The sequence below is a fragment of the Phyllopteryx taeniolatus genome, chromosome 16, assembly GCF_024500385.1.
Source record: "Phyllopteryx taeniolatus isolate TA_2022b chromosome 16, UOR_Ptae_1.2, whole genome shotgun sequence".
NCBI lineage: Eukaryota > Metazoa > Chordata > Actinopteri > Syngnathiformes > Syngnathidae > Phyllopteryx > Phyllopteryx taeniolatus.
In genome coordinates this window covers 19619988-19636972 of record NC_084517.1, presented here as the reverse complement: position 1 = coordinate 19636972, position 16985 = coordinate 19619988, and the positions used below count along the sequence as shown (strand labels likewise).

Genomic DNA, 16985 nt, shown 5'->3' with positions numbered 1-16985 from the left:
CACTCACCCTCAAATGACTTTTGCCAGTGTAGCAAGACTTGTGGAGGCAAATTATAAACAGCTCATTGGTGTGGGCTTTTTTTTTTTTTTAACATGTAAAAAAGATGTTTCCAGAAGCCAAGAAAGAGGACATGCTTTACCTAAACTTGATGCATTCAAGTATTTATGCCGGCATAACTACACGTATCATTATTAAACGTTTGAACTGCCGTAATCCATGTAAAAATGTTTAAACTAGTCATAAATGAAGTGTCAAAATTGTCATATTTATAAGTGTACGTTAAGGTGTCATGGCTCTACCCCTAAAGTGTTTCATTTTCCCGAGTGAACCTGAACGCGTCATAGCGCCACCCCTCGAAAGCGAGCTAACGCTAACATCCACAGCGGCATACCAGCACACAAACTACACTCGTGTGGCTTATTTCTCACTTTTAAACCCCACCGAGGACAACTGGAACTGGCAGCCGGGTGGTGAAACTGGTCCGGTTTTGTTTTTTGGATCTTATTTTGTTGACGACTTGACAAGCAGGACTTGCTGTTCGGGGACTAGCTAACGACACTTGGCTAAAAACTCCTGCTCGGGTAAGACTTGACCGGCCTGTCCTGTTAAACCACCATCTGTTCAGTTATTAAATTGCTGACTTTAGTAAGAGCTTCAGTTGTAATGTATGGTGTTGTTGTTTTTTTTTTTTTTAAATCTACAAGTCGGGCTTTTTTTTTTTTTTTTTTTTTTTTTTTTTTTTAAAGCTCTTTTCGCTACGCTTTGCTATTTAGCGTGTTAGCTGAGGCAAGACAGGTGAGAAATGGCATCTTATTGTTCCAATAAAAAGGAAATGTAACCCCCACAAAGAAGCCATTATGATAACGCCACGGTGTCTTTGGCATGTTTATGCACCAAAGTGAACATGTCCCCGGTCACTCTTGATTGTTTTTTTTTTTTTTTTTTTTCTGTAGCTGACGACCACCCACGGCACCACGACTGGACTTCTCTTGTACTTCTCTGATGTGTGGATTTGTGGATCCACACCCTGGCCCTTTAAGACAGCTCTCGAGCTGGTCTGAAGCACTACAGTCCCACTGTGACGTAAACACCCAACACACCTGCTCATAGGACCAACCCTTCCAGAAAGACTGCTATGCCTCTGGGTCTGGGAAGAAGGAAGAAGGCTTCCCCGCTGGTGGAGAATGAGGAAGCAGAGCCCATCCGCGCCGGTCTCAACGTGGAGGGCTTGGGCGGAGGTGGCACGGTGGGCCTGGGGGAGGGCGCCGCCTCGGTGGGTTTGCCCCCACCGCCCAGCAGCATGCGGCCGCGTCTCATCTTCCACACGCAGCTGGCGCACGGAAGCCCAACTGGACGCATCGAGGGCTTCAGCAACGTGCGGGAGCTCTACGCCAAGATTGGCGACGCCTTCGGGATCCCGTCAGCTGAGGTGAGTCGCCGTGCGTACGTTAAAAAGACCTGAGCAACATAACTACCTTTACTCTCGCTCCGCTCCACAGGTGATGTTTTGCACATTGAACACTCACAAGGTGGACATGGACAAACTGTTGGGAGGCCAAATTGGCTTAGAGGACTTTATCTTTGCCCACATTAAAGGCCAAAAGAAAGAAATTGAAGTGTTCAAAGGGGAGGACGCGCTTGGCCTGACCATCACCGACAACGGAGCTGGCTATGCATTCATCAAGGTGAGGCATCCCCCAAAATTGGTGCATCTGCTTCCTAACAGAATATCTGGCATTGACATACCTTTGCCTTTTACACCAAAATCAGCAGAGGCACGATATTGCTGATTTGCAATATGTTAAAGGTCCTGTATTAAGGCTATTTAGACATCTATAGAGTGACTCTAACAAAAAGGAAGAAACCTTGGAAAAGGGTCACAGATGGAGGAAACCCCTCCCAGAATGACCTGCCACCAATGAATGCTTTAGTGGGCAGCCTTAATCACATGATATGATGCTATACAATGTTAGTTTAAACAGCACAAGAGTCCATATAATGAAATGAAGCGCTGGGGAAGCATTTTTCCTCGGGTCTTGTCAGAGTCCTGGCATTTGACTTTTTATGTCCACTGTAGGTTTCTATCTTAATGTGTCTCCCCCCCAATCTTCAGAGAATCCGTGAGGGCAGCACTATCCACCAGATCCAGGTGATCAACGTGGGCGACATGATCGAGTCTATCAACGGCCATCGCCTGATTGGCTGTCGGCACTACGAGGTGGCCAAGATGCTCAAGGAGCTGCCCAAGGGCAAGGACTTCACCATCAAGCTGGTGGAGCCGCTCAAAGCCTTCGGTAGGCTGTGGGAGGAGGCAACGCATCACGGGAAAAACATTTCGTCTTTCCGTATGTCAATTGTGTGTATGTACCACAAATGACTTGTTGTTTGGCTATGTGCAGATATGATCAGCCAGCGGTCTGGAAGCTCCAGGTCATCTTCGGGGGTCCAGCTGGGCACCGGCAGGGGAACCTTGCGTCTGCGCTCTAAGGGTCCTGCTACCGTAGAGGAAGTGGTGAGCTCACATCGTGAACCGTCGACTTGTATCAGTCGAAATGTTGTCTTGACTGTAAGGTTTTGTGTGTCAAGCCGTCTGCTTTTGAGGAAAAAGCCATTGAGAAGGTCGATGACCTGCTGGAGAGCTACATGGGCATCAGAGACAGCGAGCTGGGTACGTACAGTTTGTGTTGCTTGAATTGGTATCACCCTCGGTACTTGGAATTTGTTCAAACAGCCAAATTATGTTTTCAACAGGAAAATAAAACCGGCGCAGTGTTCGCTATATCACGGTTCATTGTACGCGCCTGCAATGTGTTTAAAAAGTTTTTTAAATTAGTTTAAATACGTTTACAACGTGTGGGAGGGATTAAACCAGGGCTGTCCAAACTTTTTTCCCCGTGGCCCGTATACAGAAAAATCCAAGGATTCAGTGGCCACTTTGAAATTCTTCAACTTGAATTTATTAAACACGCTAAAACCAATATATTAGGCAAGCATATTTTTTATTTGTATTTACACATTTCTTTTTTCTTTATAATAAACTGTGTAGTTATTTTGAAAAGCTGCTACATCAAAGCTTTCTGTTTAATGTGATAAGCAAATAATTTCAGATTTTTCTGGATTTTGTGGTGGCCTGCTGCCCCTGTATCCCGCCAAAATGGATCTGCCCCTGGATGTCCCCACATTCAAAACCAAAACAAGAGCAATCTGGAGTAAACCTGTGTTCAATGTTATTTTTAGCACAAGCCGCGGGCTGCAAAAGAATGGATTTGGTTTTTATAAATGTTTTTATTTAAAAAAAAAAAAAAAAACTATTGCCGGTGGGTATAGCACACCTCGCGATGTGATGAACTGAAATTCGCTGTACTGTCAGAGGCTAGAAATAGTGTCTACTCAGATGGATTCCAAACGTGCCAAGCAGATATGCCTTGTAAATATTGAACAGGTTTATGATTTATTTATTCATTTATTAATTTATGATTGCTGACCTCGAGCACCCCGAGGAGGGGGGAAAAAACATTAATACATTTCTTTCTCATCTTTTCTAGACATCCTCCAATAAGGCGATTTTAAAGATAGGAAAAATGGTCAAATTAGAGATTATCGTTACGTGTCTACCCCACTCGGGCTCCGGACGCTCCACCGCTGCACTCCACACTATCCATTCTGTTTGCTTACTGACCTCAGGCTCCTCTCAGATGAAATGCAGAGAAAAGTGAATACAGCAGACCCTCGTTCTCCTCCATTGTTGTCATTGACTAATTTTTGAATGATGCCTTGTAGGATTACAGAGGGGTGGAACATTTCCAGTAAATTTCCATGGGAAATTGAGGAATTTGGGAAATAATCCAAATTGGAAGGATGAATGGAAGTGCATTTCCTCCAATTACATTTAAGTTCCCTGTTTAGAGCCAGCCTACAATTTCCTAAATTCCAGTTTTAGTCCCATAAATTCCTGGTAATTCCCACGGCGAATTTTCAACTTTGAAAGTTCTGGAGACTTTGCCACCCTAATTTCTCATCTTCTCCCTCCAGCGGCCACCATGGTGGAGCTGGGAAAGGACAAAAAGAACCCCGACGAGTTTGCTGAGGCTCTGGACGAGACGCTGGGAGACTTCGCCTTCCCGGACGAGTTCGTCTTCGACGTGTGGGGCGCCATCGGCGACGCTAAGGTCGGACGGGTGTGAGCGGCGCGAGATTTAACTGAACCCGACAGGTGTGCGCTTGTGTGTGAGTGGGTGCGTGTGCGCGTGTATGTGTGTGGTCACTACTTGGAAACTGCACAAAAGGGTTTGTTTATATTCACTATACTGTATACTCCTGCTGTTTATTTTGTCATTGGGAGAGACTTTCCTGACAAATATTTTCACTGAGTGGTGGAAAGCAAGCTATGAAGTGTTTTTTATTATTCTTATTTTTTTTTTTATCTTGTCTTCCTGTGGTTCCCACCTATGAAGGGCGAATTAGGGCCACCAAAAAAAAAAATCGGCATTACCAGATTAAAATGGGATAATTTCGAAACCAGTCATATATTTTTTAGATTAAAGTTTATTTACAAAAATTAAGTCACATTCATATGTTTTTGAGTTTTAAGTGGTACTTTCACAAGATTAAAGTTGTAAATTTTTGGATTAAAAAAGTAGTACACAGTGGTGCCTTGATCTACACGTTGAATTTGTTCTGTGACCACATGTAACTCAAACTCCATACTAGCACCCCAAAAATACCTACAAAAAAAGGTAATTTTTTTTTAAATAGGAGTAATAGCACTAAACTATTGTACTGTATAGAAACATAGTCATAAAATAGTTTAATAGAATGTAAAGAATTAGATAGTTTGTGCATCAGGAGAATTCAATGGGCATTGTGCTGCTTGGTTTTTGTGCGTCCTGGTCACAGGGGGGCAGTATAATCCATACAAACTATTCATAGATGTGATGACGAAACACAGAAGACGTCCGTCGCAAGTAGGATGCAACAGTTTTTGTTGTTTTTCACAAAGAATAATCATTATATACCTGTGAGTATTTTTAATGCTCTGCATGTTGCTGCCGCCAGTGTTCAAATCAAATGTGTTACTCTGACATTGATGCTAGTTTTATTCGCCCATCTATGGCATTTTGCATTGTGCGTTCGTATTAAGCTAGTAGACCTCGTGTGGTTTTGTTAAATACACAAGGTGTAATCCTGTTTTATGTTTAGTTGTACAGTAATTGTTCACTATGTGCCAAACTGCTGCTTGTGAAATTCACTGCCATCATAGCTCGCGCTCGTAACTCAAATTTATGCTGGCTACTTAAAACAGATTAATTGACAAAACGACAGCTCGTATCGTGAAAAATTTAGGTCGGGTCATTTGCAATTCGAGGTTCCGCTGTACTTCTAATTTAAAAGGTTTTCGAGATTAAAGTCGTAATATTACGAGAATAAAGTCGTATTGATACTTCTTTAATCAGAAATGTTTATTTTCTTTCCAAATAAATTTCTTGTGGATTTGAAGTTATAACTTTCATTATTTTTTTCCCCCTCAATTTAGTCTAAAAAAGTATCTTTTTTTTTCTTAAAAATGTGCAACTTTATTTTCGTAGTGTCACGATTTTGATCTCGAAGATCTTTTTTTTTTTTTTCCCAGAACGTACAACTTTTTTCACGAAAATATGCAACTTTATTCTCGTAAGTTTATGACCTAAATCTGGGGGCGTAATTGTGTTTTTTTTTGTTTTTTCATTGTGGCCCTAATAGTCCTTCGCAGGTATGAAGGAATTTGTGTGTGCAAGCATGGAGACGAGCCTCGTGAACCTGCATGCTGTTGACGTCGTCGCAACAGCAGCACAATTCCTAATGCAGGGGTGAGATAGCTTTTTCCATGCCTGGCACGGCCATTTCAGTCCTTCTAGGGCCAAACATGTCTTAAATGTATTATTATTATTATTATTATTTTTTGTTTTTTTTTGGGTAACAGTTTTATTTGTTTTTCGACTTGCATGGCGGGCTGTATATAGGTTGCCCACCCCCTGCACTCAAATGCTAACACAAAAGTCGATGTTACATTGTCGTGGTGACGTGTTCCCTGGTCCAAGACAACAGAGGGCTCCGTTGTATCTGCGGTGTTGTTGTACCGAGCCTTTCTACTCGCTGTCTTGGTTTCTGATTTTTTTTTTTTTCATCAACTCTGCTGTTTACTGTAATTTAATTCCAAAGGAAAACAAGTGGGCTGTCAAAAGGGTCATATTAAGTGTAGCTTGCCTATCAGTTGTTTTGTTTGCACATTCCATGCTGTTGTTAAGGTGACTGCAGTTTTACTTTGGATAACTGTTATATATACACTATATATAATAAGAGGCAGTGTTAGGTTAGGTAAATTTTTTTTTTGTTAGGGACAGAGATGCAGTTTGTAGCTCCTAAGCTGCTTTTTTTTTTTTTTTTTTTTTTTTAAATGGCTAGTGTTTTTATAAAAAGTGAGATGTGACGTCTGTTTGGAAGGAGGTTGTGTGTTTTCTAAACATGACTCAGTGTTGAGGAAGTATTGGAGGTCAAAGTTACAAAAAGTGCTCCCCCCCCCCCCCCCCCCCCTCTCAAATATAAGTTCATATAGGAGGAAGTGTATGGTCACGAGAAACTACTCCTGTCACGTGTCTTTTTGTTGATCGGGGAAAAAACGTTTTTCAGTGTGGGCACTGGGCAGCATATATTTCGACATTGAAGTATAATTATGAAACCATTTTGTCATTCACCCTTTGCAGATGATGTAACTGAACACTGACAACAACAAACGTAACTTTGTATGACACTGTTCATGTCCAATTATAATGCAGTTCTAACCATAGCCACATGGTTGTTTTTCCATTCTGTTCCTGAACACTATTTTCTCACCAACTTTTAACTGAATGCATCTTCAGACATCTTGTCAGTTTATTATTTAAAAAAAAAAAATCATTAAACACATCTGTGTGTTCATCATTGTTGCAAAATAGTCAAACCGTTCTTAAGCTCACCACAACACTTTGGTGAAAATCCTCAAGTAATTGACGTCCCTTTGCCCTATAAACGCCACACGATAGTGCCAAAGCACTACATTAGCTCCTCGACTCACTTCATCGTTCTTGCCACCATGTCACAAGATGGTAGGAAAGCACAACGTGAAGCACATGAGCTTCAACATACATTTTCTTGGCACCAAGATGCTACATATCTTTGATACAGTTCTTTGGCCTGAGCACAAATACAACAAATCGGTGAGCGATTAATGGTGGATAGTTTCCTGTCCCAAAAAAAATCAGCAAATATGTGACTCCATGAATGCCGATGCAACGCAATCTTTGCCACAATAGGTATGTGGCCAGGATGTTGTCTATCACTCAACAACACAGACCTACTTCCTTGGCACCAATAACCTAATATTGTTTCTTGGCAAAATCCTTGACAAACTCCGATATCTCCACAAAGGGGCACACATTCCCCATTCAAACACCAACGATTTAGATTTCGTGATGCCAATAGAAAACCAATTCAGAAGTACAATATCGCACATTCCAGAAAGTGACACTGTTGCCTGGAGTGTAAATTCTTCCTAGGTTGTGACAGTTACTTGAATTAAGACTGTCTTAATACTGCCACTTAAATGTCACAATTAGTTGTGTGGCTCAGATGCAGTTAAAATACGTTGAGATGTTTCGCTCAGACTTTGCTGTCCGTTTCTGAGCTTGACTGGCAGGCAGAGTTGTAAAGCAGGTTGCCAGTGTGCATGACCGCGTGTTGGCGTTTCCACAGAAAAAAATGGAGCACAAAGTGGCAGATGAGGGCTTTTCCGAAACCTGTATTTCAAGTCCCTTACGATCAAAAGCCCCCACGCACGTAAACCCAGCGTAGTCCACTCGCTGCAGTCTGAGGAGCACACTTGTAGCTCATTTTCTAGGCCATGGCGTCACGCCCACGCGCTTCCTCCCAACCCGGGAAGCTTTCCTTCCTCCAGACGTCCAAGGCCAACACCGCCCTGCGCCCGAGGGCCGTGTCCTCGCGCTCGGGCTCCGTGCTGGAAGAGGAGCTGTCGTGCCCCGTATGCTGCGAGATCTTCAAGGAGCCTGTGGTGCTGAAGTGCAGCCACAGCTTCTGCCGGGCCTGCCTGCAGCAGTTCTGGAACAAAAAGAAGGCCCGCCGCGAGTGCCCCATCTGCCGCAGGAAGTGCTCCCTGACCGAGCCCACCGTCAGCCTGGCCCTCAAGAACGTGGCCGACACCTTCCTGAGGGAACAGCGGCGCCGGGCGGACGGCGCGGGGGGTCCCGGGGCCGGGGGGGATCGGGCCGAGGCGCAAGAGGAGGAGGTGAGGTGCGCCACCCACGGGGAAGTCCTCAAGCTCTTCTGCCTGGATGACTTGGAGGCACTCTGCTGCGTGTGCCACACCTCCAAGAAGCACCAGGGACACAGTGTGTGTCCTCTGGAAGAAGGGGCGCACGATCTCAAGGTAGGGTGGCAGTTTTCTCTACAAAATGCTTTTTATTTTTAACACAGAGTAATGATACAATTGCAAAATGAAGAGTTTCAATCATCCTTATTTTGTATTCCTCCTGACAATATGGCAAATTATTTTATTGAACCTTGGGGCAGTTATGGTTGAGCCCTTTGAAATCCGCCTAATAAGAAATTGAGCCCTTTAATAATCTGCCTAGCAACAAAAAGCAATCGGTGCAATTTTGTCTTCATTGCTACAGCTCCCAGGAATTCAGTTTTTATGAATGATAATAATGCCTTTTTGTCTTTTTAAAAATTCCATTTGTCCATTTTATATGTAATTAAGAACAGCAAGAATCCTTATAGTGTAGTAATACTAGTTGACGTATTAGTAGTGTAAATTTGGGGTGGTTGTGATTGAGCCCTTTGAACTCTGCCTAGCGACATAAACAATCAGCAATTTTCTGGTTAGATAAAATCTGTTGTATAAATATAATCAATGCTTTTATAGGTGTTTTTGTGTGCTTAATTGCAAGATTTATGTCTATGAATTGCCATCATTGTAATATTTTTTTTTATGATCCTGCATAAAATATACCAATTGTATACCAATTTTCTTGAGCCCTTTTAATTCTGCCTAGCAACAATAAAAACTGTTTTATCTGTATTGCTGTGCCTGCCAGCTAGCTTTATTATAATAATGAATTTATAGGCACTTAATATTTAATACAGAGTAATGCTTCAAATGCCAAATTTGTGTGTTTTAATTGTGTCGTCATAGTGTTTGAGTTGTTTCCCCTTCCTGCTAAACGGGTGTAACTGTCTGTTTCCAAATGTTTTTTTTGGGCTTTGGGCCAGTTATGATTGAGCACTCTGGACTCTGCCCAGCAACAATAACACAATCAGAATCTTGTATTTATTTATTTTGTCTGCCTACATTGTCGGGCCTGCTTGCACGATAAAATCAGTTTTTAGGAATAATAATAAATTAGTTTTTTGTCTTTTATATTTAATACAGAGCAGCAAGCTGTAAGGATTGTATCATCTTTGTATTAGTTCTTTGACATGTCATGTTGCCCTCAGGAGGAGCTGAAGAAGGAGCTGATTCCCCTGAAGAAGAACCTGCGGCGCCTGTATGAGGCCAAGCAGGAGTGTGATGACACAACTGTGCACATCAAGGTATCAACAAACATGCAAGTGAGGGAGGGAGCGGGCCCCGCCCGCATGACCGCTGATAAAATAAGCCAAGGGTTGTGTTTTTTTTACACATGGAAAATTTTGAGAACGTGATGACAGATGCGTCCCAGGTAAATAATTGACAATAGTTTGGACGCACTTTCTCATTTAATAGAATGAGAAAGTGTCCAAACTTATGCTATGGTATTAAACAATGTACAAACAATGTAAGAATAAACGCGATAGATGTCAATAGCCTGGGCAGCTGGCCTCCTTTACCCCAGAGTGCTGCCCTGAGCTGTCGCAGACGTTTGTCCATGCCAATTTCCGCCACTGGTTCTATCTACAGCTTTGCTGCTTTATTCCCCACGTTGAGTTAGTGTTGTGATTGGCTGGCAACCAGTTCAGGGTGTACCCCGCCTCCTGCCCGATGATAGCTGGGATAGGCTCCAGCATGCCCGCGACCCTTGTGAGGATAAGCGGCTCAGACGATGGATGGATGGATGGAGTTAGTGTTGTGAGGGGCTCACAGGTGCGAGGATGCGCTTAGTCGTGTGTGTGTGTGTGTGTGTGTGTGTGTGTGTGTCAGAACCAGACTCAGGCCACGGAGCAGCACCTCAAAGAGGAGTTTGAGCAGCTGCGTGCCTTCCTGCAAAAGGAGGAAGCGGTGCGGTTGGCCGCCGTGCAGCAGGAGGCGGAGGAGAAGCGCGAGCTGGTGAGGAAGAAGGCCGAGAGCATCACCAGGGACATCCTGACTTTCTCGCACGCGGTCATCGCCGTCGAGAACGAGATCGCCGCCAGCGATGCGATCTTTCTGCAGGTGACTTTGCATTTTTAGTCCATCACCTTCAAGCTTGTTTACAATTGCTTTCATTTTAATTTATAAACCAGTGTTTGATTAAATACATGTAAAATTGCTTATTTTACTATTTTCTATGTAAAATTCTTTATAAAATAATTCGAATTATTTGTTTAATAAGTTAAATGTAAATGTAATTGTTTATTTTTTTAAATGAAAATGAATGCTTTTTAAAGTGTATTTACAATGTCAATTAACCAATTATTTAATAAGAAATTAATGAAAAGTACAAAACATTTAATAAAGGGTGATGTTTTAAGTATCAATTTTAACTATTTCATGTAAAACAGTTTATTTCAATAAGATACAGATAACAACTCATGCTCATTTTTATAATTAAACTACAATTTACCAACCAAAACTAATGAATAAAATATAAACATTTTACTATTTTTATTTACAAATTATTAATTACCTCTTTAATGAGCTGAATGAATTAAATATGATGATAATGAAGGGCAATGATTTAAGTATCAATTTAGCTGCCTTAAAAGTATAAAAATATGTTAACCACTGCAAAATAAAGCTAAAGTAAACTACTCTTTGAGTAGACATGTAAATGGGAACAGGAGATAATGTGATGTTTTATGAATAATGCTGGATTTTTGAAGCGTTGTATGGTCAGATGAATGTGTGTATGCTCATCTTGAAACATGATTGGACACACTGGTAATAAAAACTTTTTGTTGTAGAATTATCCCAACACAAAGAAAAGGTAAGATTCTTTATCTTCATGACCACATTATACGTAACACTTTGCCTCTTTTAACACTGAATTAATTATTTTTTTTGGGGTGGGGGGGGGATCAAAGGGCAGCGATCCCGCAGAAGGATCCGGAAAAAGTGTCCAGAGCGCTTTTAAATGTGGCCAAGCACGTCAGCTCCCTCAAGTACCACGTTTGGGAAAAGATGGTGGATGTGGTTCAGTACAGTAAGCAAGCTTTTCAATACTTGTTTTATGTACTGTATAGCTAGCCTGTTACCTGGTTTTAGCCAGTCATGTTACCATGACAACTGGGGGACTGCAACTTGCAGAAACAGAGTGTAGGATAAAAAGCAAGTGCCCGTAAAGACATTTAAAGCATTTTCACTCGTGGAGGCAACACTTCGTTCGCTACACTGTGTGTATCCGACGCATATATGTAAATGCAAATGAGGTTGTAGCTCTGCTTGCATTTCACATGCGATAGAAAGGGGCGTCGCACATGGGGAATGTGGGTGCCTCCTGCTTGACCGTCTACTCCTGCAGCCAGAACCCCGCAGTGGCTTGAAAGCGGCTCTGGATCTTCAGCCAGCCTCGTGGATCAAACCATGGTTGGAGAAACTGCGGGGGCAGTTATTATGTAAATGAGCCCCAATGTTCTATAACAGAACAACTTGCTCACAGACATATTTTCAGAAATGGGAAGATAAGCTAATACTAGTGTATCGGTACTCAGTAACAATATTGGTGTGTACTCAGAGTGAATACTCCTAGTGATAGTGGTCTCAAAAAAGGTGGTATTGACCTTCCCTAATGTTATATAATCTGAAATCAAATCTTGTATTTTAGCACCCATCACCTTGGACCCCAACACTGCGTACTCCTGGTTGTCCATCTCCAAGGACCTCACCTGCGTGGCCAACAGCGGCTCCCTCCAGCAGCTCCCGGACAACCCGGAGCGTTTCGGCCACTTCGTCTTCGTCCTGGGCTCCGAAGGCTTCACGTCGGGCCGCCACGCTTGGGAGGTGGAGGTGGGCGACAAGGAGGACTGGATGCTCGGTGTGGTCAGGGAGTCTATCGACAGGAAAGGCCGCATCTCCGGCTGCCCCGAGGGCGGCTTTTGGATGATCTCGCACTACGACGGCGAGTACTCGTCCATGACGAGGCCTAGCACCGCCTTGCGTGTGGAGGGCGAGCTCAGCAGAGTCAGGGTGCAGCTGGACTACGACGCTGGCCAGGTAATCTTCTCCAATCCGGTTAGCATGACGCCCATCTACACCTTCACCGACTTCTTTGTTGACAAGATGTATCCCTTCTTCTGCCCCGGAGCCAACATCAACGGGAATAACCCCAGCCCCCTCAAGATCTGCCCTGCTACGGTGGCAGTGTGGAACAGCGCCACGTGGTGATGGAACTAAGAAAATCACAACTTTTTACACAAAGTACCACCTCAAAACATACTTAGCTCTCCAAGGACCACCATAATGATCGTCACTAAACTACATTAGCGTAGTAGGCCCAAGTGTTATCAAAAATAAGGCAAAAGTTTTATTTCTAAAAAGTAATAATGTAAGATACTGGAACATTATGCACGACATGAACACTTTGCTTAAATATAGGAATATAAAAATCTGCATCATGAATTAAAATGGAGTGTATGTTAAAAGTAAAAAAAAAAAAAAAAAAAAAAAAAGTACCTCAATGAATATTTGAAAAACGAAAACCTGTTGTAAATGTTGAAATGAAAATGTATTTAAAATGAAATACAACTGAATGTTCCTAAGAAGTGTACTGTAGTGGATTAAAAAAAAAAGACACTAATAACTTTATAATTTAATTCAGTAATTCTTTCACATACCACCAGGGGGACCCCACATACAACTACTGGTGTGTAAACCACACTTGGAGAATCACTGATTTAAACAGTTCACGAGTCAAGCAAGCAGAAGACCTTTTCATTAGATTTAGTTTTTTTAATGCTCTTGGGTTCATTTTGGTGTGACGCTACCAAGGAAGAGTAGTGCCTTGATAATCCAGAAAGACGCCGTTGTGTATTTCCACCATGGTGGCCATCACTTTGAGCATCCCCTATACGCTCACCTTGACGTCAATCTCCGCCTGCATGTTAAATGAAGAGGAAAAAAACTATTGAAGGATTGAACATTATGCGATTATGGTTGAAAGCGCCTTCGAGCTGCTGTTTCATGTGAGAGGAGACTCTCAAATATAAAACAGATTGTGGAGACAACACAAATAAAGTTGTGTATTTGGGAGAAAATAAGGTTTATATTTCAACTTGATTAAATCTTTATAGAAAAAAAGTACAATATTATCCCAAAAATATTTTAGGGAATAAAATTGTACATGTTTCTCAAAATTACTTTTTAGAGAACAGGTTGTGCATATATACACCCACGTATATTTTCTTGAAACAAGTTTGCTTTCGTTTCATTACCCAAAAAATTACAATATTAAAATCTTTGAGAAAAGTTTCATATTTTTTACAAAATGTAAATTGTATAATATGGAATAGTTTGTTACAAAAAATAATTCTGTATGTTTTCAAGAAAAAGTGGAATCTAATGGCTTGGCTCTTTTGTTAGATTGATGACTGTGATTTAGTTTGCATTGTATTTGAATGAACCGATAACAATGTGATGTAAAGGGTTGGGCGGTGTGTGTACACGTGGCAAAATGGCTTTAATTCATATCACAAGGCATCTTTTATCATCCATTGTTGTGTGTGCATGTGTTTGTGAAATAAGTAGGTGTGGTTGGTTAACTCACATACTGCCCGCCAATATCTGTACACACCCATCCAAGGTGCATCGTGGAAAACAGGATTAAGTTGTCTGGGGCTTTATGCCCCTGGTAAGGTCACCCATGGCAAACGGGTTCTAGGTGAGGGACCTGACAAAGCACGGCTCAAAAGACCTCTATGATGTACAATATACAAATAATGGAAGACATTGATGCCGGCCACAAGCGGCCGAAATGAAGTTTCCTCCGCAGGGTGTCCGGGCTCTCCATTAGAGAGAGGGTGAGAAGTTTGGTCATCCGGGAGGGGCTCAGAGTAGAGCTCATCTGCCTCCTCTGCATTGAAAGGATATAATAGAAAGTGTAAATATTGCTCGAGTCATGCTTCCAGGTCTTTGTACCCAATTGTTTAAAAAAAAAAAACACAAAAAAAAACCTCTTATTACAATTCCATACAGTGTAATACAGGCTGTTTGGACAGATGGGCAATTGACAGAAATGTGAAGATACTGCATTGAGTTCACAGGCAGAGCGGATTAACCTTTCCATCACAAATGTTGGAAGTCATATTGAAGATGTTATCTATTAATATAGTGTTCACATTGTATAACAGGTCATTTATTTAAAATAAGCATTTTTGCCCAGTATTGAAAGTAGTAATTTGCCTGTACTTGTCATTTTCCGAGATGGGTGGCGCTAGCGAGCTTACCTTCACACGGCAGCACGATGTGCCAAGCACGAGGAAGAGTGAGCGCGTTCTAAACCCCAAATAAAAAGTAGTATTGTGCTTAAAGCAGGTTTCATAAAACTTTTGGAAATATATTTTTTTTTCTATACTGGTGGAAGTATGTTTTCAAGTAATGTAATAGTTTAATGTAGGACAACACGATAAAACCACACGTTCTACACCGGTGCCAAATGACAGCAAAAAGCTAGCTTGCTAATTTAGCAACAATATATGAGAGAAGCTGCCTGATAGAAAATGCGCCCAGGCTAAGGAAAAATGTGGGTAAGTAAGTACATGACTTATTAATATGAAAGTTTACGATTTTCTCGCGACATGTCCACCTTTGGGGTCCAACAAATGCGCGACGTCAGATTCCAGTGAACATAACGCCAAGCAAATATGGGGTAATAGTTCTTGCCCCCCCAGTCTTTAATAAGGCCAGACCTTGACTACATTATCTATTTAAATAATTTATTATATAATTTATCAGTTTAAGCATTTTAAAAATGTTTTACTTTTCCCCCAAATTCCTTGACATTGCGAGCTTGGAAGAAAAATTCAGGGGCCTGAAACGGTAAAGAAAACCTAAGATGTTCACTTATACAGTAACGTGAATTTCTCAGCAATGAGATTAAAGTTTAATCTGTTAAATTACCCGTCAAGGACTTAAAATTGGGGTGTGATTGGTCAAAAGCAATGATTAAAGCTCCGACAGACGACCTGACGGAAATGGAATCCACAGAAACCAAATAAAGACAAGTTGACTGACTTTAGTATGTACATGTTCTTTTTTAGAATGGCACCGAAACTACAGCAACCACATAGCCGCAGCATTCATTTTGAGTGGGGAAATAACACATTCAGCATTTCGGATGCATCGTATAAAGCCAACAGAACCTTCATGGACAAACTGCATCAACAGCTGAGTGAAACCAAATGTGAGCGTTTGAAGGTCCCACACTTGCTTCACGATGGAGAGAAAAAACATGAAAAAGAGGGGGGAAACTCACAAGGTGCGTACACTGCTAATAAAACCGGACAACACTTAATGTGACAAAAACACCGACAAAAAGACGTCCCTTCACTTCCATTTGGCAGCTGGTTCTGGGTTAAATTGGCAGTGTCTTGCTTTCACTCTCTTTACAGGCACATGCTGCACATATAGACCTTTTCACCATGCCGCCACTTGTACTTCTGGGTGGCAAAAACACGCTAGTCATTCAATCACTTTCTGCCACCCGGAAGTACCGTGGTGCCAAGCGTTTACAAACGTGATGAAAACGTCTATACTCGAAGGACTTAAGTATTGAGACACATCTTAGTTCCCCATTAATGTTAAGTCATCCTTACATCCATTTTCTATCTTGCTTGTCCTGATTAGGCGCACATGTGAGCTGGAACGTGTCTTAGCTGACTTTGGGCGCAGTAAACCCTGGAATAGTCGTCATCAATCAGTCAATCAATCATAATTCTCAAACAAGTCAGCGCGTGATCCAGCAAGACCCACAAAGCCATGCTTGGCTGTGATCCTACAACGGCTATGATGTCCCAATACTTTTGTCAACGAAGTGGTGTATGCTGCAGTTCAAAACATACACATACATAAATATAAATACATAGTTTTCTTTTCTTGTTAAATGCACTTCTGTGTCCCGAACACTCTGCTTTAAAAATGAAGAAGGTGCTCGACTGAAACGTCCCCAGCGTTCAAAGACGAGGTCCACGCACATCCACCATGGCTGAACTACGGAAGAGTTGACGGCCATCTGGCTGCATGGCTCAGGCTTTCTTCTCCGCTTCTCTCAAGAGTTTTTCAGTGTTTCACTGGTTTATTTTTTTATTTTTGTTTATTTTTTTTTTTTTTTTAAATCCCTTCATGTCTCACAGATGGGTGCTGTCCTGGGTATCGAACCTGTGGCTCTCTGCGAGTCCGGCGCTGCACTTCCTGCCGCTCCCTTGATTGGGTACCAGTGAGAGGGGATCTGGTCTGATGAGGTACCTACGGACGGGAAACAGACATGGCATCATTCAGACAAACAGGATATTGCCTGACTGATGCCATGTAGCCACAACTGTTATTCACACTGGAGGCAGTAGAGGCCGCTGTTGCCTTGGTAAATTAAAACAATTTTGCCCTAAGGTGACACACTGAAAAATGTCCTTTTTTGTGAGTTTGTTTGTATAGAAATAGTTCAATCTCTTTAGTGCCTGCCCACCAATCCAGTTTGAAATTGAAACAACCAAGTAAACCTTTTGTTATCTTCCCATTTCTACAAATGTATCTGTGAGCGACCCCGTCTACACTTCTATTAATTGC

General features: G+C 41.9%; 3 protein-coding genes across 5 annotated transcripts in view; 2 read left to right on the top strand and 1 right to left on the bottom strand.

Moving 5' to 3' along the window:
* Window positions 1–35: 35 nt before the first annotated feature.
* On the top strand, window positions 36–7905 carry gipc1 (GIPC PDZ domain containing family, member 1). Of its 2 annotated transcripts, XM_061748882.1 has the most exons (8): window positions 36–582; window positions 955–1430; window positions 1501–1686; window positions 2115–2295; window positions 2401–2513; window positions 2588–2669; window positions 4034–4214; window positions 7769–7905. In XM_061748882.1, the coding sequence occupies exons 2-7, from the start codon at window positions 1137–1139 to the stop codon at window positions 4183–4185; spliced, it is 1008 nt and encodes a 335-aa protein (XP_061604866.1). In that variant the 5' UTR covers window positions 36–582; window positions 955–1136; the 3' UTR covers window positions 4186–4214; window positions 7769–7905. The 2 variants fall into 2 exon arrangements, with proteins under 2 accessions (XP_061604866.1, XP_061604865.1); XM_061748881.1 differs by lacking the exon at window positions 7769–7905 and having other exon boundaries at window positions 37–582; window positions 4034–6955.
* Window positions 7906–13916, top strand: trim35-12 (tripartite motif containing 35-12). Its single transcript, XM_061748880.1, has 6 exons — window positions 7906–8459; window positions 9530–9625; window positions 10212–10442; window positions 11174–11196; window positions 11294–11412; window positions 12034–13916. Exons 1-6 carry the CDS (start codon window positions 7917–7919, stop codon window positions 12591–12593), a joined length of 1572 nt encoding a protein of 523 aa, XP_061604864.1. The 5' UTR covers window positions 7906–7916; the 3' UTR covers window positions 12594–13916.
* A 1521-nt stretch (window positions 13917–15437) lies between these two features.
* kcnt2b (potassium sodium-activated channel subfamily T member 2b) overlaps window positions 15438–16985 on the bottom strand; it is a 40454-nt gene continuing 38906 nt past the window's right edge. For both annotated transcript variants that reach the window (XM_061748879.1, XM_061748878.1), the window contains exon 30: window positions 15438–16667. In XM_061748879.1, the coding sequence (XP_061604863.1) occupies window positions 16550–16667 (118 nt within the window). In that variant the 3' untranslated portion in view covers window positions 15438–16549. The remainder of the gene's footprint in view (window positions 16668–16985) is intronic.

Bases quoted from the DNA above. Each gene is read 5' to 3' on its own strand.
- gipc1 (XM_061748882.1), top strand. From the start codon at position 1,137: ATGCCTCTGGGTCTGGGAAGAAGGAAGAAGGCTTCCCCGCTGGTGGAG. The intron at 1,687-2,114 runs GTGAGGCATCCC...CCCAATCTTCAG, and splicing joins CTGGCTATGCATTCATCAAG to AGAATCCGTGAGGGCAGCAC. The intron at 2,296-2,400 runs GTAGGCTGTGGG...GGCTATGTGCAG, and splicing joins GGAGCCGCTCAAAGCCTTCG to ATATGATCAGCCAGCGGTCT.
- trim35-12 (XM_061748880.1), top strand. From the start codon at position 7,917: ATGGCGTCACGCCCACGCGCTTCCTCCCAACCCGGGAAGCTTTCCTTC. The intron at 9,626-10,211 runs GTATCAACAAAC...TGTGTGTGTCAG, and splicing joins ACACAACTGTGCACATCAAG to AACCAGACTCAGGCCACGGA. The intron at 10,443-11,173 runs GTGACTTTGCAT...TTTTTGTTGTAG, and splicing joins GCGATGCGATCTTTCTGCAG to AATTATCCCAACACAAAGAA.